The sequence below is a fragment of the Stenella coeruleoalba genome (genome assembly GCF_951394435.1).
Source record: "Stenella coeruleoalba genome assembly, chromosome: 7".
Taxonomy (NCBI): Eukaryota; Metazoa; Chordata; class Mammalia; order Artiodactyla; family Delphinidae; genus Stenella; species Stenella coeruleoalba.
In genome coordinates this window covers 75,984,676-76,008,601 of record NC_137153.1, presented here as the reverse complement: position 1 = coordinate 76,008,601, position 23,926 = coordinate 75,984,676, and the positions used below count along the sequence as shown (strand labels likewise).

General features: G+C 40.8%; 1 protein-coding gene across 10 annotated transcripts in view; it reads left to right on the top strand.

The window, feature by feature from the left end:
• Nucleotides 1–23,926, top strand: part of LOC307188602 (uncharacterized protein) — a 205,414-nt gene that overhangs the window by 5,627 nt on the left and 175,861 nt on the right. For 7 of the 10 annotated variants that reach the window (XM_079925974.1, XM_079925968.1, XM_079925967.1 and 4 more), the window contains exon 2: nucleotides 5,170–5,342. In XM_079925974.1, the coding sequence (XP_079782100.1) occupies nucleotides 5,246–5,342 (97 nt within the window). In that variant the 5' untranslated portion in view covers nucleotides 5,170–5,245. Of the gene's footprint in view, nucleotides 1–5,169; nucleotides 5,343–22,042; nucleotides 22,148–22,266; nucleotides 22,365–23,926 lie in introns of those variants that run through there. The other 3 variants (XR_013829013.1, XM_079925970.1, XM_079925971.1) reach the window with 2 other exon arrangements.

Here is a 23,926-nt window from a genome sequence, read left to right as displayed (position 1 = left end):
TAATCTTGCCTTGCCATTTTAGTTTGATTTTCCTGATACCCCTCTCCTACTCTTCTCAAAACCAGACCAGGGTCTGTGACATCATGCTTTGCATGATACACACTCTTGCAAGCCAAGAAATGTGAGTTTCAAACATGTTATCTTACACAGTGATGGTCTTAACCTTATAAGTCCAAATGTCCTCTCACAGCATTGGCTGAATTGTCAGGGTATTGTTATGTGTGTTGGAGAGAAACTAAAGCATCTGTATACTATTATTTTCCAGGCTAAAATAGTAGAGAAGTTGAAAGTTACTCTGAGTTCAGGACAACAGCACTTTATTACTGAGTGATCCCTCTTCTGGTGCATATTATCTCCCTGAACCCATATCCCAGCCTGTTATTGCTGGAAGAATATCTTAGAATCAATCTTTGAAACTCTTCCAATGCATATTTCCCAATCCATTGATCCAGACACAGAAAATGGGTGAGAGTTGCCTAAATCATGCCTAAGAGTAGCAAAGTAGCCTAAATCTTTTAGCAGAGTCTTTCCCAAACCTGTGGATCACCAAAATCAACTGGTGAGCTAAAAACAACAGCAGCAGCAATAACACATACTTGGGTCTCAGTTCATTTTCACTAAATCAGAATATCTGGGAGAACCTGTATTTTTGACAGCTCTCCCCTACATTATTTTGTTAATCAGATTTGGAAAACACTGTTTAGAATGTATGTCTCCTTCCACAAAGTAGGCCCATGCAGTATAAAGAGGGGTGAGCTTGGACAGTTTAGTGTCTCACTCACTTGAACTATTGCAAATGGAGCTTTCGGTTTCTATGTATTATCCTCACTTTAAAGCACTGGTATGTGTTGTCTCTTGGTAGAACTCTTGTATTTTCTATCCATGATTTCTAATACCACATTATTTTGCAAAATGCTAAGGTAGAAGTAGATCCATTTTGGTTGTAATCACATGGTTCCTTAACATATAGCTGAGACATTTCACCTGGAAAATCCTTCCCCAAAGTAACCACTTAATCGCATTGTTCTTTGGAGTTCAGTGAAACTCAACAATTAAACTCAATAAATGCTGTTGCTTTAAAGACTTTGGAGCCCATCTACCAATCTCACTTTAAAATTCATTGGTGGCACTTGCTCGTTTTTCTACAACTTCTCTGCCTGGGTACTCCACCCATATTACCTACTTGTTCATTGATAACCTTTTATTTACCAACAAGCCTTGAAGGAAGGCTATTTAAAGCTGTAGTAGAAAAAAAAAAAAAGTTGCATTTCTCTAGCTCTGGAGAAGAGTAAAGGAACAGCGGTGAAGATAAATATTTCATTAGTATCACTTTTCCTCTTCATTGTGTGAATTGTCGAGAAAAGGTTAGCAAGAATCCAAGACAAGGAAATCAGACAGCTCCCAGCATACCTAGCCAGTGCTCCCTGGCACAACTTCAGAATCTTGTTCAAAAGCATTTTCAGAACAGTAGGCACCCATTTATGTTAATGTAAGTACAGTAATCATAAGATAGGTATGAGTATGAAGTTATTACCAAGGTCTTGGCTTCATCTCTCTAAATGCAATCCAGGGTCACATGAGCCTATGCTAAGGGAATACAGAAGGATTACTAGAATGAGTTTTTGGTCCCGAGAGATGGGACAGAGTCATTTAGAGAAGTGTGCCTTGTGATCTTCCCAGGAACAGGAAGGGCCCCAGGGCTGGAGTGAGGTAGAGGTGACCTTAACTGAAAAGGCTGGGCATGCTTAAATCGTGTCTCAAAAAGGAACGTAGTAGGAAAAAAATCAAGGACTTTGAAAGTAGACTCAAGTCTTTGCTTCGGTTCTTAATAGCAATGTAGTTTGGGGCAGGTTATTTAACCCCTATTTCTTCAATGGGAAAGTGGGCCTAACAAGACAATTTTACAGGATTCTTGTCCCAATTAAATGAAACAAAATCAAAAGAGGTGAGCACAGCATTTAGCACAGAACTGATGCTGATGCCTAAAAATATTTGCACAGTTTCTTTGCCATCTCACCTTCACTCTGCCCCCCACCATCAACCCAAACTATCTCAGCCAAGTTAAGAAAGACCAGAGCTGGAAAGTAGTGGAGGAGATATCAATGCCAAGCTCTCAATGATTATTACAAAAGCAGAATGGTTTATCTCCCTCCTGTGGAAGAGAGAGAACTATAACCATTGAGATGAACTGTGATAGTGGAGCCCCTCAGATTAATACTTGTCTAAGCCAGATTACCTATGTTGCAAGAACAGGTCATCAGCTGTAGCCCAAGATGGGCGGAGTTATGGGAGTCTAGGGAAGATACAGACCTCTGCAAGGTATTTAGAAGCATCTGTGAGTTCCCTCTTGCAAAGAGCAGCAGACTTCAAGAAGTGGTTCACATAGTGGCGAGTGTAGACAGAGTAGGCTGAATGACCATATACGAGGCAATAAAGTTCTCTTTGAGATGTAATGACTTTGGGGACCTTCTGAGAGAAGGTAGGGATGAGCTACTGGGCAGTTTTCTTGGTATCCTTTGACCTGAGTATCTGCTATGTGCTGGGCCATCTTGTAATTTAGGTTTATAGCACCTCCTTGGTGACCTGTGACTACAAATGAACTTCAGTGTTACCTGTTGTTGTAAATTGTCTGTAGCTGACTCTCTATTCTCCCATGAATGGAGTTGAACTAGATTTGACTTCATGTGCCAAACCAGAACCAACTTGTTAAAAAATTCCTCTTTATTTTTTCTCGCTTAGGGAACTGTATGACAGCACATAACTATTTGAACATGACAAATTTAATGTGGCATTTTCTACCTGTACTACCAAAACTGAGCCAATGAGATTCATTGAGGTCATTTTATTTAGTCCGTTAGAGAATCCTAGGTCTTGAAAACAGCAGTTAATCATTTCTATAGCAAAGTTAGGTCAATAATGAAAACTTAAAAAGCCATGAGTTACACAGTCATGGAGTCTGGACCCCATTATAGTATCACAGTGGTTCTTCAGTAATGAACTGACAATGATTTGGTCTCACATTTAGCAGATTTAACACAAAGGATAATTCCAAATGCAGTCAGACGATTATCAGCATCATTTATATGAGTGTACTTCCCAGCATGTACTCAGGGGTTTACTGACACTTGCTGTTCCTCAAAAAATGATTTCTAGTTGGTGGTATTCCAAGTTGGATGTTCCATGTCAAACACAAAACAACTGTTTTGTTTGGCATCAAAAATCAACCTGCTTGGGCTTCCCTGGTGGCGCAGTGGTTGAGAGTCCACCTGCCGATGCAGGGGACACAGGTTCGTGCCCTGGTCCGGGAAGATCCCACATGCCACGGAGCGGCTGGGCCCGTGAGCCATGGCCGCTGAGCCTGCACGTCCAGAGCCTGTGCTCTGCAATGGGAGAGGCCACAACAGTGAGAGGCCCGCGTACCGCAAAAAAAAAAAAAAAAAAAAAAAAAATCAACCTGCTTCATGAAGAACTGGTTTTCACTTGCCCTTGTTTTTCTGATATGAAATGATTTCCAAGAATTATGGACTGCTGTATACTTTTTAGCTTGTAGCAAAACTCTAAAGCATAAGTCTTAACAAATACCAAAACATCAAATAATCGTTTCCTTACAACTTCACAAATGGGATACCATAGCATTGTACAATATCAGTAATACACTTGATGTCTTCGAAGAGCACCATTAAGCCCAGACATCTGTTGAAATGAACTGGATGTTTTGACTATTGGAGGAGGAATAAGGACAATGTAAAACATAATTTTTGATATTGTTAGCTTTTTTTAGTTGAAGATTCTAAAAGACAAAAATGTTCTCCCACAGTCTAATTCAAATATGTTTATTTGCATGTTTTTCACCTCCACTAATTTGCAAGCTCCTCATACCCACCTTTGTATCACCAATGTCTAACAGTACCTTGTACACAGTAGGAGCCTAAAGATGGTACCTCTCTCCTAAAGACCAGGCTCTTTGTAAATCAAGTGTACAAGTTTCCTAGGGCTACCATAACAAATTACCACAAACTTGGTGCCTTCAAACAATAGAAATTTATTCTCTCACAGTTCTTGAGGCTAGAAGTCTGAAATTGAGGTGTCAGCAAGACTGGTTCCATCTGGAGGCTCTGATGGAGAATCCATTCCGTGCCTCTCTCCTGGCTTCTGGTAGTTGTTGGCAATCCTTGACATTCTCTGGCTTGTAGCTGCATCACTCCAATCTCTGCCTCTGACTTCACATGGCCTGCCTTCTTCCTTTGTGTCTGTGTCTCTGTGTGCAAATTTCTCTCTCCTTTCTCTTATAAAAACAACAGTCATTGGATGGAGAGCCCATCCTAATCCAGAATATCCTCGCCTTAACTTGATTATGCCACAAAGACCCTATTTCCGAATAATTCACAGGTACCAGGGATTAGGACTTAAACGTGTCTTTTTGGGAGACACAATTCAACTCACTCCATAAAAAGTTTAGATTAGAATATGTTTCCAAGGAGCCTTGCTTTAACTATTATAATATGCAGAAAAGGCAATTATGTTGACTGTGATCCACATATGTTTTTACATGAATATTATTGACTTCAACAATCTTACCACAGATAAAAATTATATTAATGTATACTGTTTCCTTGACATGACAGATTCATAAAGAAACCGATAGCTCTCTTTGAGAAGTATCATGATGATCCTAAAAAGCTTCATTTCCTTCTTCTTGTGAGAAATATTGGCATTTATTTTCAATGTTGATACCTATTTTGAAGGATTCCAAAGAAAATGATCTCTGGCTACATGGCAGAAACAGTGCTCTAAGTGCCCACCACCCCAGTTCCTCTTCCCCAGCACATGGGAAGACAGTTATTCCCAGGGTTCCTTGCAGTTAGCCATGTGTCACAATCTGACCAACAAACTGGGCAGAACCGAAGTAAGCCACTTCTCAATTTAGCCCTTGAAAGCATTCTGCTTAAGCCTCCTTCCTCCCCTTTCCCTGTTAGGGTGACTTTGGGATCACATTTTCCAGTGGCATAGTTACCAGATGAAGGAGGGCTACCTGGATGTATCACAGTGGGACAAGAGTAATGAATGAAGTTGTGCTACTGCCTCATGGCCCAGCTTGCTAATGCAACCTCTGGCTCAAGTTGGTGTCGTTTTGTTTGATTTTGTTTTGTTTTGTTTTGTTTCATGCAGGTATATAACATCATCTAACTAAAAGAAAACAGAGTTTGGTGCCTTTAAAGCCCTTGGCATACGAAGACTGACTGTGATGAATTCATCTTTGATTTCCAGCATTTTTCACAGAGCCTGGTTCATCGTGATGTTTGTTTTTCTTTACATCAGGAATCGATCTCTTTCAAGAGCCAGTATGTGTTTTTTTCACCCTTCATAATGCTTCTAATGAAAACTCATTATTTGGCATCCTCTAATTTTTAACTACTTAAAAGGAAGAGAAAGATAAGCAGCAACAACAAATGCAAAAAAACAGTGACTAGCTCCCGTGTCACCTCTCTCTCATTAAATAGGTAGAACATATTTACTTTAGAGGACAATATAGCGACAGTGCACACTAGGTTTTGGAAACTAGCTAATAAAGTTCCCAAAACATCCTGCAATATCCACCAGGGAGTTATTAGTTATTTTATTAATGAGAAGGTTATCAATATATAGAAAATAAATTATCTAGAGGAAACCTTACCAATTCATAAAATATTCTTAAAAGGATGAAAATTCGCCCCACTTCAGGCTGATCCAGCGCAGAAGCTGTTTTATGACTAACCAGATCCAGAATGAAGTAGAATTTACAACTGGAAATCTTAGCAAATACTAAATCCAGTTGTGACAATTGGGACAACTGGCGGGGGAGAGGTTTGGTGGGCTGTGCAGGCAAGAATTTTAACCAAAATGAGTAGAGAAGTAAGAAGGACAATTATAACTGACAGATCTGAGCAGCCTGCTCAGATAAGCTAAAAATGAGTCAGACCTTCAGTCTGATGACAACTTTGACAAGAATTTTGGAAGTGACAACAAATGGAAAGCTTTATGCATCTAGATCAACACAACTGTTAATTAGAGCCCCCAAGGGGTTGATGCATTTAGCAAATGATTGTTTTATGTACATTTTAACTTTCAAATGCTTCAATAAGTTGCTGATAAAAATAAAACCTCATTTTCATATTCTTGAAATGGAAGACACTTCTTTAGAGCTGGGTAAATCATTCCAAGTGTGAGTCTGGAGTTGGTGGAGGTGAGAATGGTTTGTGTCTGCTAAGTGGTTCAATAGTGCAGCAAAGGTTTCAAAGACTGTGCTCCATCTGCAAACAAATTTTGCAAATTCCTTTGGAAAAATAAAAAATAACTCCTGGGCTTCCCTGGTGGTGCAGTGGTTGAGAGTCCGCCTGCCGAGGCAGGGGACGTGGGTTCTTGCCCCGGTCCGGGAAGATCCCACAAGCCATGGAGCCTGTGCGTCCGGAGCCTGTGCTCCGCAACAGGAGAGGCCACAACAGTGAGAGGCCTGCTAACCGCAAAAAAAAAAAAAAAAAAAAAAACCTCCTATGCTGATTACAGTTCATTCTTATCTAGCCCCCCATATAATTTTTTTTAATCTATAAACTCGTTTGTTGCTAGTATGTTAACTTAATTTTTTTCAAAATAATTGATAATTCAGTCGCCTTTTTTCTCTTTAAACAGATTGGTGAGGTTTTTAAATTATAGTTTTAGTAATATTTTGCTAATGTGTACAGGAATTTAAAAAATTAATTTGCATGTCCTTAGCATTCAAAAGTAATACTAGAATTGGGAAATTTCATAGGGTAACTGAGGGTGGGGATAAGAATAATGTGAATCATGGGGATGGGATCAGGAGCAGACCGTCTGAGAGTTTATGTGTCATCTACCCATCCTCTAGAAATAAGACAGGGTTTCATTAAAAAGAAAGAAACCGGGCTTCCCTGGTGGTGCAGTGGTTGAGAGTCCGCCTGCCGATGCAGGGGGCACGGGTTCGTGCCCCGGTCTGGGAAGATCCCACATGCCGCGGAGCGGCTGTGCCCATGAGCCATGGCCGCTGAGCCTGCGCGTCCGGAGCCTGTGCTCCACAACGGAAGAGGCCACAACAGTGAGAAGCCCGCATACTGCAAAAAAAAAAAAAAAAAAAGAAACCTTTTAGTCAACAATGAAGATATATTTTTGATAGAAATCTTAAATTTTCAGTTAAGGATTTTAGTCCTCTTCCCCCACCCCTTGTAATTGTAAGAACAGAGAATGGAGAATCCATATTTCCGCCCCCCCCCCATATGATGATTAGAAAATAAATGGTTCCCCAGACCAGTGTTAGAGAAAAAAAAAATTTCATGACACTTCGTTAAAGAATGGCAAGGCAGACTTTATTCAGGACCATCATGATAGATGTAGGGACCACTGCAATGGACTCAACTCAAAGTACAGCAAGGAAAAGTGGGAATTTGTAGTCCAGCAGCAGAATTGGGGGCGGGGGAGTGGTCAGTGAATAGAAATCACTAAGGGCAAGGGAGGATTCTGGCTAAACCAACCTAACAGGATTCTTGCTGAAAGGTAGGCCAGGGAGATCAGACAGAGTGTGAGATTTGGTTAAAATGATTTAGGATTTCTTACTAAAACTGGACAATGCAGAGACAATCACAGAAGCCCAAAAGTCAAGGCTTATTTCAGAAGTGAGTTCGGAGAAGCCTGAATAGAGTTTGGTCAAGGAGAGAATCTCTATCACTGGACTGTAGTGAACTGGGTCTCGGGAAAATCACAGGGTGCTTCTGGGTCTGTTGTGAAGCAGCTCCATGACCATAGACAGGTCATTTTATCTCTGGGCACCTGTAAAATGAAAGGTGTGTATTCACCTTTCCAGCTTTAACATTTGGGGATTCCAGAAGGGGAGAAGGACTCTCATTCAGGCCTCATTTCCTCTTAAATAGAAGGATGGATTTAGAGGTTGCAGGAAGTTAGAGGTTCAGCCACTAACTCTCTTCCGTGACACTCTCCCCACTTTGAACATCTGCTGGTCTTAAGGGTCACCATGAGGCATTCTTCCTGGCCACAGACATCTCTGTTTGCACTTTCCTGCACTATCCACCAGCAAAAAGAGTCTTTCATTTTTGCTTCAAGCTTAACTGTGGGTCAGTTCAAATTCAAGTATATAATCTGACAATGCCTCCACCTTTGTTTCTGGAACGAATCAGTAAACTTCAAGGGAGGAGGGTGAGAAGGGGAGCAAGTGATAAATGCATGTGAGTGGAATCAATAGCTTCATTGACCTCATAAGTAGTCTATGAACTGAAAAGACAAAAATCTCTGCAGTCCCATTTCTCGATTGAAATACTGTGGAAGGGCCTGGATTCATAGAGGCTAGAAAAATAGACAAGTGAAATGAACTTCTGGTAAATGATTCTGACAGAACCAAAGGAATCATGTCTTGAATGCCCTGTTTCTTCACAAAAGCCATGACTACCTCACATGGGTTGTTTCACTGACATTCACTCTCAGACACAGCTGAACCTGTCACGTGTGAGAAGCCTCCTGCAATTGACTTTCTCAAGAGCACCACTTGGCTACTACACTTTTCTCTGAAGGGCAGGTAGCCTGCCTTTCCCTGGATGGACACAGCATGCTGCCTCTAAGAGGAGGTGAAATCCATTGTTCTCCTTCCCCCAGAGAGGTTTCTTGGGCTTTTAGCTTAATCAGTCTCCACTTCAAGAACTCAAGTTCTCTCTCCTCCTCATTTTCCCATCAATCCCCACAGCAAAACACATTCCTTTTCCAAATATCTCCAGCCTTTGATCACTGATCTTCCCATCAGCTGTCAGTGAGAGATCTATTAAATGTTTCAGTCTTGAAATCCTTCTGATGAAGACAAATGAGAAATAAACTTGTGAAATAGCTCCTAGAACATTGATGTCTCTCAATTTTTTTTACTTTCTCCCTGCTCTGAGGCTTAGATATAGAATGGAGACTAGGTTTCAGTGACAGATGGCAGAGGATAATCTTCCATTTTGTCATAAAGTTAACCCTCAGAGGGGCTTGAAAAAGACCTTTCTCTTGGAAAATCAGTGGCTTCATATTTCCTTTTAATGGGGTAGAAAAAGTATCTCCTTTCTGATTTTCAAGCTAGAGAACATGCCTTTCCTTTTAAGCTAACCCACCTCGAAAAATACAAAGTTGAGGCTGCCTTCTCCACTCTGTTTTATTTATGCTTTCTGTGAGTACCTTGAGCTTTTTTTTTTTTTTTTTTTTTTTTTTTTTTTTTTGCGGTACGCGGGCCTCTCACTGTTGTGGCCTCTCCCGTTGCGGAGCACAGGCTCTGGATGCGCCGGCTCAGCGGCCATGGCTCACGGGCCCAGCCGCTCCGCGGCATGTGGGATCTTCCCGGACCAGGGCACGAACCCGTGTCCCCTGCATCGGCAGGTGGACTCTCAACCACTGTGCCATCAGGGAAGCCCGAGCATTTTAATTAATGATGATTTGACTGTGCTTGAGCCCTAACAATAAATAAGAAAATGGGACTATTAAAGATAATGCAAAACAAACTGAAGAAAAGCTGTCTTCCAGTGTTACTTGTTGATATTTTTACAGAGGACAGAAGACTAAATGAAATACAATTCTGAAATTTTTAAGGTTGATAAAGACGATACATGTGATTTTTAAAATGTCTTTTAAATCTTATACTGGCCAAGAAATAACAGGTTTATATGCAGATGAAGCATTTGTTTTATTCTTCGAACAAGTTCAGCCGAAGGGGGTTATGATTTAATGAGTGAACAATACTTGTACTAGGTGTTAGAACAAAGCAGAGAGAATATCACCGAGACCAGTAGCTTCTGATCTTAATCAGTAGAAGACAAAGAAGCCAAGGCAAATTATCAACTGGGCAAGATCCTGGGTATTTCATGATTACCCAACAAAAAGGAGAGCTAAGATGGTTCCAAACATGAAAGGAAGCAGATGGTTAGTTTAGATTGAAGGGAATGTTGAAGGAAGACAATCTTAACCTGGGCAGACGGCTGGACCAAGTCACAACATGCTCAGGTAAAAGTCCGCACATTCGGGCTTTGGGGAAAAGTTGTAAAAGGGCACAAGAACACATAAAGGAGAATGGGTCTCTATATGGCTTTGAATAATAGTGATGCCTGTTCTCCTTCATGTGGCTTTGCATAATGGTAGTGATTGGAAAACACATATATGGTATATGTAGGAAAACCTGGATTCCATTAGAATCCAGACCAGGGGCAAACCATTTTTGCACAGTCTCTCCCAAACTGCCCTCCTACATCGAAAGTCTGACTCCAGAGAGGCTGAAGAGCAAGAACCCTGTCAACTAAAACAAACTGCATAACCTAAAAGTTGAGAATTATGTTTTATTCAGGAACCTTACAAGGACTGTAGCCTGGAGAATCAGCTTCTCAGCTCTGACAGTCTGTTCCAAAGAGGTAAGGGAGGAGCCAGGATATATAGGTGTTTTTGCTAAAAAAAAATGTAGTCAAACATCAAAAGATTACTGCTAGTCACAAAAAAACAGACATCTCAGGTTAGTGATTTCAGTACTTTCCTATGTATGGAAAGATGCAAGAGTCTGGACTTACTGAAATCATTCTGTTGATATGCATCTTAACTATCGAGGGCTGTTATCCTGTTTTTCTCCATCCTGAATTCCCCTCAGGGTGCACCGTCAGGCGTGGCTACAAGGGCTGATGGCTGTATGGCCATTGCATCCCTTGTTTACTGAAATGGCAGGCAGCATTTTTTTGTCCACATCCCTTTTTTAAGGAATGAGGGGGTGGAGAAGCTGGAAGGAGAGAAGACCAGTGTTAAAACCTGGTCCTCTAAATCCCAAGCCAGTCCCATGACGAAATAATTGCTTCTTCTACTCTAAAGGAACAGATACTTATCCCAGGCCCAGGGAATATTGGAATCATTATTAAAAAGGACAGGCAGTCGAGGTAGCAAAGAATAAGAAGGAAGAACTGGGGGGAAAGAAAGGCGCTTTAAAACCTGCAGCATGGGGTTTTCTATAACAGACTGAGCACCACATCCCTGAAAGCTTGCTTTCTCTGAGCAGTGACCGAAGACTGGGGACACTCAACCTCCCATCTAAGTTTCATTACATAGTTGCCCGTTAAGAAAGGAGCTCACTCTTGGAACACAAGGACTTTTTTTTTTTTTTTTGCTTCTAGACAGAAATGCAGTGAAGGACAACATCTTACCGTGTAAAAATAAACTCTACATACTCATCCACACATCCTTCAAATCTTTGAAAATGATGAGTTTTCACAGAGAAACTGTTAGGAATAATGGTTGGGATCTATAATATCATGGATCAATTTTGTTACGGGTGAAATTGTCTTTTGAGTGCTATCATAAGGACCTGGCTACCATTTCCCACATTCCCCCACACACACACACAAAATTAAAAAAAAAACTCCAAATAACTAGTTTACAAATTTTGGAACCCACCAAAGTGGGAACTATCTGTAGTCATATTTAATAACATTATAGGTACGAGTGACAAAAGTGAAGCAGACAGCAGCTCAGACTAAGGAACAGAACATGACACAAACCCATTTCCTCAAAAATAAATTAGAGGAAGATGATTCTGGAAAGACAGAAAGGCTGACCCTTGAGTTACTCATGTAAAGTATTTAACATGATGTCTGTCCCATAGTAAGTGCTCAAGCAATCTTCATTAACAAAAAGGAGTCTTAGGACGGCACCATCCCAGGGTGTGTCAGGAGAGTCGAGGATGGCCCCAAAAAAGGAGTAAAGAATTTTGAGGAGGTGACCATGCCCAGTCATCTCAGGTGATACAGAATCAATTAAGATGAGGATTGAGGGCTTCCCTGGTGGCGCAGTGGTTGAGAGTCTGCCTGCCGATGCAGGGGACGCGGGTTCGTGCCCCGGTCCGGGAAGATTCCACATGCCACTGAGCGGCTGGGCCCGTGAGCCATGGCCGCTGAGCCTGCGCGTCCGGAGCCTGTGCTCCGCAACGGGAGAGGCCACAACAGTGAGAGGCCCGCGTACCGCCAAAAAAAAAAAAAGATGAGGATTGAGAAAGGGTCTCTATATCTGGCAAGCAGTTCATTAGTAACCTTGAAGATAACAATGAATTATTGAGGTTGGAATCAGATTCCAGTGGGCTAAGAGAAAGAATGAAGGCGTGAAGGGAAATTTTCCAGGAAGGGGAAATCAGGACAGATCAAGGTAAAGTTCTTTAGGATGGGGCAGAATTAAGCTGACTAAGGAAACAAAGTTAGTATGGTAACCATATAAAGAAACAACGGGGAACTTCCCTGGTGGTGTAGTGGTTAAGAATCCGCCTGCCAATGCAGGGGACACAGGTTCGATCCCTGGTCCGGAAAGATTCCACATGCCACGGAGCAACTAAGCCCGTGTGCCACAACTACTGAGCCCTTGTGCCACAACTACTGAAGCCCGTGCGCTTAGAGCCTGTGCTTCACAACAACAGAAGCCACCGCAACGAGAAACCCATGCACCACAACGAAGAGTAGCCCCCGCTCACTGCAACTAGAGAAAGCCCGTGCACAGCAACGAAGACCCAACGCAGCCAAAAAAAAAAAAAAAGACACAATGCTATTAAAAGTTGGTTGGAAGGGCTAAGGCATATAGTTCTACCGTCATCTCAAGAATACATAAACTTGGGACTTCCAAGGAATCAAAATCTGCAGTCTGGGTTTATGGTTCTGTAATGAATTTGCTATGCCAGCCTAGGCAACTAATTCACTTTCCCTGGGTCTCAGTCCATCAACAAGTAATACCAAACATAAAGAGTGTATAATACTGTAGTCCATAACCATTACCATAAAAATATGTGTATAGTAATGCATACATATATAATCTATATCAAGAAGATAGAAAATGCTTTGAAAGTAAGAGTAGTAGAAGATGGTGGTAAGGAAGTGCTAAGTGTTATTAGCAAAATGAGTGTTACAATGACTGCTACTATGTGCTACTCTCTACTGATGATATCATACATTCTGGTTTTTCAAATTTCAAATGCTGGGGCTATGGGACCTCGTTTATACAGGTCTAGGGAAAAATTGGTATTCTTACCAGTGTGTCATCTTTGAAGCAAAGGAGTGATTTTAGGAATAAAAAGTTCACAGTAGACGCAGCAGAATAATAATGCCTCAATAATCAGTGAAATTATCCTGAGATAATGAATGCTTCTAGGAGGCAGCAGGAGTGGGGGATGAGAGGAATTAAGTGATGAAAATGGCCTTAACTAGATTTTCCTATAATGGAGTTATGAAATAATCTGTATTATTTGGGTTAGTATACAGGGTAAAGATTTTAATTTTGGTCATGTAAAAATCTCTCTTCTCTGAAAGCATCTTTTATTTTGTAATTATCTTTTAAAAGAGAGTTTGTGTCAGCTCTGGACATTCTTATTTTTATTCTTTTCAACTTATTTTTAACCTTCAGATAGTTATGCAAAAGCTAATGAAGTAGCAGAGTCACACCTAGTAAATGAGAAATTGAGAACCAGTGGTGGAGGATGGTGAAAGGAAAGGCAGTGAGTTAAAATACCCTTCACTCCTTCCAAGGCTTCAATATAAACAATTTAATCACCAACACTCTGATAGTACTGGGTGCTTTCATGTGCCAGCTTCTTACATGACCATTACCTATGAAATAAGTACTATCATCGTCCCACTTCTCAGATGAAAAAACTAAGACTGAGCTCAGTTGGCCCAGGTCACACAGCTGGTGTGTGATGATACCAAGACACTCAAATCTAGACTCAACTGCACTCATACTTTTAAACATTGTGCTGTCTGGCTTCCCTAGTGGATCCTAACTGTGGGTCACTGTGTATTGCTGGCATTGATGCACAGAGCCTTTTCCTACGGCCAGTCTCAGTGGCAGCTGGGCACTTTGCTCCCCCTGACTCACCCAGCAACAGCCTAATGTTTCCATTGCTGGCATCTTCCCAGTGCTGCCTGGAGTTGTGTTTCCTCGTGTTTATTTTCCTTAATGGAAACTAGAAGCTAAGATTGTTAAATGCATTCAAATAGGGCTGCTTAGGGAAACAGACTTTGTGAAGGCCATACCTTTTAAAAAGCGATCAGAAACCATTTTTTTCCCCCTGAAAATCAGAGAGAGAAGGGGAAGGAAGGAAACATACACAGACACAGAAAGAGAGAGAGAGAGAGAGAGAGAGAGAGAGAGAGATTTATTGTCCTGACCTGAGCAGCATACTATCCTATCCTTGCTCATCAAGAATGAGCTGCTGGGCTTATTGCAAATACTAAAAATTTTTCTTGAAATTTGGGGGATAAATGTACATTTATTTTTATATAATCTTTAGCAAGATAAAAATTCTATGTAAAAATTTAAAAATATATATCTTATTTTAGTGGAATTATCTGGTGTTTCTTATCACAGGTGAGATAATAGAAAATTATTTAATGCAAAACAGGAAAATATATGTAAAAACTTTTAAATATCTGTTTTATTTTATTGAAATTATCTGGTGAGATAATTACAGGTGAGATAATACAGAATTATTTAATGCAAAAAAAAGAAAAAAAAGAAAAAAGAATGGGTTCCTGGTATAGTAGAAATCAAGTTTGAGGAATTTCATCCCCCAAAGAAGGAAACCATTAACCAATATTTCCCCCATCTTTTTTACCATATGTGAAATATCAGAAGAATAATTAGGAAGACTCTCACAGATGATACAGTGATTAAGAGGAGGGAACTCTGAAGTCAGATCAGCTGGGTTCAATTCTGGTTCCATCACTTACTAGCTGAGTGGCTCTTTACGTAGGTTACTTGACTTCTCTGAATGTCAGTTTTCTCATCTGTACAAGGGATAAGGATAATGCCAAATTCAACAGATAGCTGTGAATATTTAATATAATAATCTGTGTAAAGCTGCACATAATAAGTGCTAAATAAATAATAGCTATTTCTATATTAACTCAACTTGGAGAAGGAGGTTGTTATAGCTTCTGAGCTTTGTCATAGCAATTAGAACAAACTGGGTGGATTAAAACAATAGAAATGTATTTTCTCATAGTTCTGGAGCCAAAAGACCAAAACTGAGGTGTCAGCAGGGCTGTACTCCCTCTGGGGGCTCAAAGGGAGACTCCTTCCTTGCCTCTTCAAGCTTCTGGTGGCAATGGCAATCTTTGTGTCTGCATCACTCCAGTCTCTGCCTCGTCCTCAATGGCCCTCTCTTCTGTATGTCTTCTTCTCTCTCTTATAAGGACATTTGTCATTGGACTTAAGACCCATTTGGGTAATCCAGGATAATCTTATCTCAAGATCCTTAATTTAATTGCATCTGCAAAGATCCTTTTCCAAATAAGGTCACATTCACAGGATCCAGGTATTAGAAGGTGGACATATTGTTTTAGGGGGCACCATTCAACCCTCTACAAGTGTTAAGCATACCTTTCACTTGTCTTTCAACTTTATTTTTATTCCACTCTTATATTGTTTCCTAAATGCTAATGGTGTTGCCTTTTTTTTTAGGCCATGCCATGTGGCTTTCCAGATCTTAGTTCCCTGACCAGGGATCGAATCCGTGCCTCCTGCAGTAGAAGCGCAGAATCCTAACAACTGTACTGCCAGGGAATTCCCTAATGGTGCTGCCTTGACTCGAGAAACATTTATGAGTGTTAACTCTATGTTAAGTTCAGCGCCATGGAGGCTAAAAAAATAAAGCATCTTGTACCACAAAGTAATGCAGATCAGAAGTGATTGAGGCTATCAGAGAGGTACAGACGAAGGCACTTAAGAGTATGAGCAGTTACTTTGGAAGGGAGAGAGTAATTGAACCAGGTTATGAGTACAATATGGAAGTGTAGGGACAGGAAAATAACATTCTAAGTAGAAGAAACAGCAGGAGCAGTGGAATAGCATAGGAAACGTATTTACAATAGCAAATGGTTTTTGCTTAGAATAAGAGTCTGCAAACTATGACCCAACCATCCTGCCATCTGTTTTTGTATGGCCCCCGATCTAAGGGTGGTTTTTATATTTTTAAATGGCTGCGGGAAAAAAACCCAAAGATTGAAAAAGAATTTTCAGCATGTAAAAATTATATAAAATTCATATTTCTGGGTCCATAACAAAATTTTATTGAAATACAGCTACATATTCATTTACATATTGTCTATGGCTTCTTTTGTACTATAATGGCAGATATGAGTAGTTGTGACAGAGACCATAATGGCTAAAGAGTTTAAATATTTACTATCTGACTCTTTACAGAAAAAGCTTGTAGACACCTGCTTTAGCAGAAGCATAAGGAGCCTAAAGGCGAATAAGCTGTGGTTGAAATAAATAACAGTTTAATGTATAACTTATTATACCTTGTAGGTAATGTATTTGGAATTTAGGAGAACCCAAGCCACAGAATTGCCCCCTGGCATACTGGTGGGACACAGATACTGGCAGATATGAGCCTTTCTTCAACCTTCATGATGCACCATATAGGCAGCCAATTCTTCTACCAACCAAAACCAGATTTATTTGGTTGTTAGTTTTATTTTCTTTTCAATTGGTTAAATTAATAGTGGGACTGGGCTTCCCTGGTGGCGCAGTGGTTGAGAGTCCGCCTGCCGATGCAGGGGACGCGGGTTCGTGCCCCAGTCCGGGAAGATCCCACATGCCGCGGAGGGGCTGGGCCCGAGAGCCATGGCCGCTGAGCCTGCGGGTCCGGAGCCTGTGCTCCGCAACGGGAGAGGCCACAGCAGTGAGAGGCCCGCGTACCGAAAAAAAAAAAAAAAAAAAAAATAGTGGGACATTTTCTGCTAAACTGCCCCTTGGGGGAGGGAAAAGTGGCAAGAATTACCTTACAATAATCACCAACAATTGAGAGTTGAGTCTCTGTGCCCACTTTAGTTAATAAGGCAGCCCTGGGTAGCAATCATTAAAATGGAGATTTTTCCATGAAGGAGAAAACAGCTCCCTGTTGAATTGGAATCTGTGGGTCTTCAATGGAACTCAGGACTATGCAGTTAAGATTTAAAGAGGTGGGAAAATGAAGGATCCAAACTGCACTCTGCAAAGAAATTTTTATATTTTGTTCTTTACTTTCCCCACGAATCCCTAAGTTGTTATGCTTACATGTATGTTCTTACATATAGCAAGCATAAAATAGGAAGGGGCATCATTTTGAAAAATTTTCCTATTCTCTCATTCTGCTTAACTAATTTATTTATTTAAATATAAATTGGTTCCTAATCTAATTTAAAAATAACTTGACCCAGAGAAGGGATGGGTCTTTGAAGGCCCATTACATATTCCATACATATAATGGAATATTATTCAGCCTTAAAAAGGGAAATGCTGCCATCTGTGACAGCAGAGATGAACCTTAAGAACATTATGCTAAGTGAAATAAGCCCATCACAGAATGAGGCAATGAACTCTCCTTGATAAAATAGTTGCATGCTCTCCCAGCCATGGTATTCTACTTTAGATTCAAATTGTACAGGAAGAGCTGTTTATTGTAACTTGGTTACGTGCTCTCCCTAGGCTAACAACTGATGGCCAGGGTGTTCTATTGTCACTTTATTAAACAGACTTTGAAGATAGGGTTCATGTCTATTTCATCCTGGAATTCTCTGAAGTACTTGCTCTAGTGCCTTGCACATAGCACATATGCAAATATTGGTTGAATGAATAACAGAATGAAACACCAGCTCTTTGGGACTTATCTTGACCTTTATCTCTGTGCCTTATTTTGTAATTATAGCCTGCAGTTGTGTTGTTTCTGTGGCAGATTTAACCTAAGCATTATGTGGCAAAACCTTTTTTTAAAAAGTTAAAGTTCAGGTTCAGAAATATGTATTATTAAACTAATTTTCAGAGCTTCCCTCTTTATAATAAAAAATGAACGGAGAGTGTTCAGAAGGAACCAGACTATAATTTAAACCCAGATATACATAGTGTATTAAGTAAATCAACAAAAGAAATTGATACAATTCATAGTTTATCAGTCTGGGCTCGCTGCATACTTTCATTCAACCTAGTAAATATTCTCAGTTTTCTTGAATTATAGCAAACCACAGCCCATAGATTAAAGGTGGTCCACTGCTTTTTTCATTGGAACATGACAGTGCTCTTTTCCTTACTGTTTTGTCTGTGGCTGCTTTGGTACTACAGTGGCAGAGTTGAGTACTCACAATAGCAATCCTGTGGCCGGCAACATTAAAATGTTTACTATCTGGCTTTTTACAGAAATGTTTGCTGATTCCTGATTTAGACTCTACAACTCTCTTTACTGGCAATGTACTGTCATCTTAACAAAAAGCTCAAGAAACTATCCTCACCCTCTCTTCTCACTCCAATAGGAGAGGATTGTGATCTGAATCAAAGACAGGTGAAGGGCACACAGAGATTACAGTGGAGCTTTTGTTGGGAGGAGAAAGGAACCAGACTCTTTTCCTATTCATGATTTATGCTGTACTGTATCCTGCTGTCTTTGGAGATAGATTGCAGAAACAAAGTGGCACCACGATGGGTACTGGGAAAGAGTCATGCAGTTGCTGAGGGCAGATTTAGGTTTAAGTTTCCAAAGAGAAAGGTCCAAGCAGGGTGTATGCAGTTTTCATGTGGCCCAGCCCAACTGACCTAGGCCGGCACTGGGGCAGGGCTGGGAATAAAGAGTGAGCCTAAAATCAGCATAACCACCATGTCATTTTCTAGCTCTGTTCCATTACGGGAGATGTTAAAATATTACAAAGTTTCCTTCTCGCAGTGAACAGAAATTCTCTTCAATGGTATTGATTTGTTCTTCTACAGCCTTCTTTGTGTTGTGGGCTGAATTGTGTGTCCTCCGCCCCCACCGCCCAGCAAATTCATATGTTGAAGTACTAATCTTTAGTACCTCAGAACATGGTATCTTCCTTGAAAATAGGGTCTTTAAAGAGGTAATTAAATTAAAATGAGGTTTTTAGAGTGACCCTAATCCAATACACAGAGGAAAGGCCATGTGAAGATACAAGAAGAAGACCATCCATAAGTCAAGGAGAGAACCCTCAGTGAGCCCTGCTAACTCCTTGATCTTGGATTTCTAGCCTCTAAAATTGTGAGAAAATAAATTTCTATTGTTTAAGCCACCTAGTCTGTGGTACTAGCAGACTAATATATTGAATACCACGTATCAACCTTCACATATGAGTAGACAACTATCATCTCTTCTGTTCACCTGTTAAATATCTCCTCTCCTCTCACACAGTTTGGTTTACTAACTAGGTACCATCTCTGGTATATTTTATTTTTAAAATATATGTAGGTTTTCCGAATGTTTCTATTTATTGGTTCAGCAATTCTACCTCCAGGAATTTTCTGTGTTAAGGAAATCATTCTACAGAAGCACAGTGCTTTATGCACAAAGATTTGCATCCCAGCGATGCATTTTATTTTCTTCAACTTAGAAAAATGGCCTATATATATACTACTTTACTTATTTTACAAAAAAAATTTTAACCCAAAGTACACGTCTGGTGAAATTTTCAAAATATACGAAAATTTGTAAGTAAAAAGTAAAAATCTCCCCTTACGTTTCCCACAAACGCACTGTCTAGAGGTAACTATGGAAGTTATCTTCCCTTTACTTATGATTATAAACATATACTCACACATATATTTAAACAGAAATGGGAAAACTATTGTGCATAATATTAGAATTTTTTCACTTATGAAAGCATGGAGAGCTTCGTATGGTAATTCAATTCCTCATCCTTCCTTCGCTCACTGCCTTCAGAACTCCTGTCCAGCTTTAAAGAGCCTGGTTTTTGTCTTCCTCTTCTTCCCTAGTGCTCTGTTAAGTGTCCTTTCTTTAGGCGCTTATAGTGCCCTGAGCACAGTTAATTGCCTTGCCCAACATATATGACCATAGTTAAGAATAATGGCTCTAGAAGTCAAACTGCCAGGGTTTGAATCCTAGTGTTTTCATTTCCTATGGCTGCTATAACAAGTTATCCCAAACTTGTTCTGGGGATTAGGAGGTGGACATCTTCAAAGAGCTATTATCCTACCTAGAAATACCATCTTGTTAGCGAGATGTGCCTCAGTCTTTGACAACTATTAAAAGAGTAGAGAGATTGTCCCTACTCATAAGATTGCTAAGAGAATTCAGTGAGTTCATTCATGTGAATAGTGCCTGGAACACAGTCTATGTTCAGTAGTGTTAGTTATTATAACCATATAGTTATCTATGTGCCTTATTTTCCCTATACTAGACTGCTAGTTCCTTGAAGAAAAGAACAGTATTATATACTATGTGCTCAATAAATGTTTGTTAAACTGAATTGCTCCACCTAAGACTATTATTTAGCCAGTAAAAATGGCAGAGAATTTGAAATGTTATGAAAAAATCATCATATTTTGTTGTCATATTAAGTGACAAATGCAAAATAAAATATGCATAGACAATCACAGCTGTTTTAAATGTGCAGAACTAAAAATTATACATAAAAATACACTGGGAGGAAATATGCCCAAATATTAACAGTTGGTGGTCTTGGAATGGTGGAATGATGGGTAATTTTTTTATTCCTATTTTTACTTTCAGACTTTATTGAGATTTATTTTTAAGATGTAAAAATAATTTACATCTGATTTACACACACAGTACACGCACGCTCACACGCACACACACGCTTACACACACCTCTTGCTTGTTAAACATTAGAGGTGACATTATACAGAATCAGAACTCAGGTTTTGAGTTACTACCTGGGTTACAGTTCTGGTCCATCATTTAAGAGCCCTGAGTGCATGGAGGCAAGCTGCTGTTGTGAATGTTGTCATTGCTGTAGTTGTGTTTCTGCTTCACTGCCCTCACCTGAGAGCCAAGGAGAGCGATCCTCCACCCAGAGCACTGCAATGGTTCCAGTAAGATAATGCAGGAAAACTCCCAGCACATCACATGACACACAACAGACCCTGAATAAATGTTAGCTACTCTTCCCAGGGTTATGATTGCTGAGAGGATGATGCTGATCCGATCACACATTTAAAGAGTAATAAGGAGACATTTGTTCAGAGGAAGGAAGCAGAGAAAACAGAACAAAACCAGCTTGCTGGATCTCAGGATCTATAAGACTTATTTCATTTAAACCCCTCTTGTGTAAGGATGTACCAAATCTGATACTACAAGAATGTTTTTCAAACATTCTGTTTTTAGCAACAGAACTCCCCCCACCCCCCAAATCTCATGCAGGTCCCCCAGATTTAAAACAGATCAAAACCACTGCTCTGGTAAAATGGGAGTCAGGTCATGCGTTCTGAGCTCTACGTTGCTCTTACAGAGCTGAGGCTTCTCAGAAAATGATGTGGAAAATGCTCTTCCAACATAAACCTAACTGGTTCACAAACTGTACCTTGCCAGCTTCTTCTGGGAGAGGGGACATGGTGTCCTGGGTACTCTCTTGTGGTTTGAGGGGTAGCAGGGGGCAAAGGGTGCATTAGGAACAGCTGCACCCCGGTTCCTGAACTAGTTGGCACGGCATTTATGCATGTCTCAAGCCTGTTCCTTAGGAGCTGTGCCCTTATGAGAGCCAGAACTACACAAAGGCATTGTCTTCAAACACTGGGGCTCCTCTTTCTTGACGGGCCCTTGTTTACCCATTCATCAGCAGGTGGTGGCTGGAACATTCCCCTTTGATTTTGTGGCTCAGGAGCAGCAGGCTAAAACGTAAGCTGAATAACATCATATCATTTGGCACTGGCAGCATTCCTGGTAGCCCGGGTCAGGCGAGGTTTAAGGAGGATTAGGTTTAGATTAGAAAAGGGGTTGAGTTATTTTTTTCCCCTGTGGTCTCTCTTAAGTGCCTTAGGGTTTTGTAAGAGGTAACTGGGCTGAGAGCCTGGGCTCATTTGCTCCAGAAATAAAAGTGGTGAGCTCGGTGTTCTTTTCTGGAAGACAGGGGTATGTTCTTTTCCTGAATATGGTTTTTCCCATGAGGGTCAAGAGCTCGACCTTTTCTCTAGAAAACCTGGGGCATTTGTGCGCGCGCGCCCACGTGGACGCACACACGGGCACGCTCACACCGGTGCGCGCACGCGCGCGCGCACACACAATTTGACTTCTCGGCGGTTCCTGAAACACTCAGGCTAGAGGAATTTTAAGAGCGTACACAACTCACTAATGGGAGAGACCTCACTCAAGGTGAGCCTTGAGGGGCGGGGTGGTTGTCCTCCCCAGAGTGGCTCCTCGGTGACCACTGGCCGTGCGGCATTGCCCTTGCTGTCACAACGCCAGGTTTCCTTGGCAGTCCGGCCTTGGAGAGGCTGGCCGGGGGCTCTGGCACTCGCTCCTGTTTATAGCACAGAGTCTTGCTCCACTCCCTGGCGACGGCTGGCAAACCCAAACTAGCGACACACAGGTTAGTGGGTAGTGGGGGAGGGGAGCAGTACCGCGGCGACTACCTTTTGAAGGCACACCTTCTCCTTAGATTCCCGGGAAGATTGTCCTTTCACCCTGGCGTCTGCCAACTCCGGCTTTGCTTCTGGGGCAATTGTGGTTGGCTCTGCCCTTCAGGGAAAGAAACTGCTGACTGAATTTTTCCTCCTTGTTCTTCTCTTTCTCAGTGGTGTCCTCCGCACCACCAGCAATTTTTTTTTTAAAGGGTGAGACTAACGTGGTTTTTTCTCAAATAAATGGATGTCCCCACTTACAATTAAACAGCAGAGTGCCCAGGCTGCCGTTTACTTGTTGTGTAACAGGGAGCAAAACCTCCCTGAGCCTCAGTTTTCTCCAGGGATTAAAACAATACCTGTTGTATGGGGCAGTCATGAAAAATCAACGTGGGGCAAGTTATTAGCAATTCTCTCACTCTACGTGAATATTTGGGAATGGTTTACCATTAATGTTATAAGCAGATTCTTATCCTCCAATGGAACATGATTTTCTCTCTAGAAACAACCTTCTAGAGCCTTAAACGCAAGCATAGGCTTTCTCTAATTTCGCACAGGGAATTTCCATTTGCCATTACTCAGGTGGTATCGTTTTAGGGGCTGCTGAAGATTCGAATACCAAATAGTACTGTTAGCGTGAAGGTAAGGGAACTTAGTGGTCCAACCTAGTCTACTGTGTAATGAATATATTTTAAAACGTTCAAACTCTGCTTTTCATTTTTACACCATTGTTATGTAAGTGGAGAAGACCGTTCTGGTTTCTATAAGAGTTAACATTTGAGCACTTTCCATGTTCTAGTAGATGTCCTAAGCACTTAAACTAGTTTAATCCTTGCCATAACACTCCAAATAGGTCCTATTATTATCATTTTATAAATGGAGACAGAGGGTCAGAGAGGTTAAGTAAATGGTCCAGGGTCACAGAGCTTGTAAGTATCAGAGCTGGTGGTAAATCTTCAGCCTCCTGCTGCTTCAGTCTCTCCAAATTTTTATGAGAATGCGTTGCCTCGCCTTACACACCCTAAAATAATAATTTTCTGTTGAGAAGTTCATCCTTGCTCTCTTTGATAGGCCTGTCAGCCTCCCCCTAGCAAAAATCGCAGATGGCTTAACGCTGTCCAGAGCTTCAGATTTATTAACACAGCCTTCACATTGTTTGTAAAGCTGCTGAATAATTTATTTTTTAACCTCCATGCTGAAGAAAATTATGTAAGTGCACACAGGCTTCAGTGCTCATCAGTAAGGGGCGAAGAAGTAATAGTGTTTGTTTATATCATCCAAAATGTTTGCTACTAAACATAAGAAATAGTTGTTAAGGCTATACACAGACTCAGGTGGTGGAGCTTATAGAACTTACAACACGATATCCAACTTATCCTCTCATTTTTTTTGACCCTGAGCAAGTTTTGGGTATGAACTAAATTTCTTTATGTGATTTTTTTTCTGATTATAAAAGTGTTATACGTCCCTTGTAGGAAATTCAGAAAATATGGAAGAAGCCAGTAAAGAGGGAGGAGATATGAGGACATAT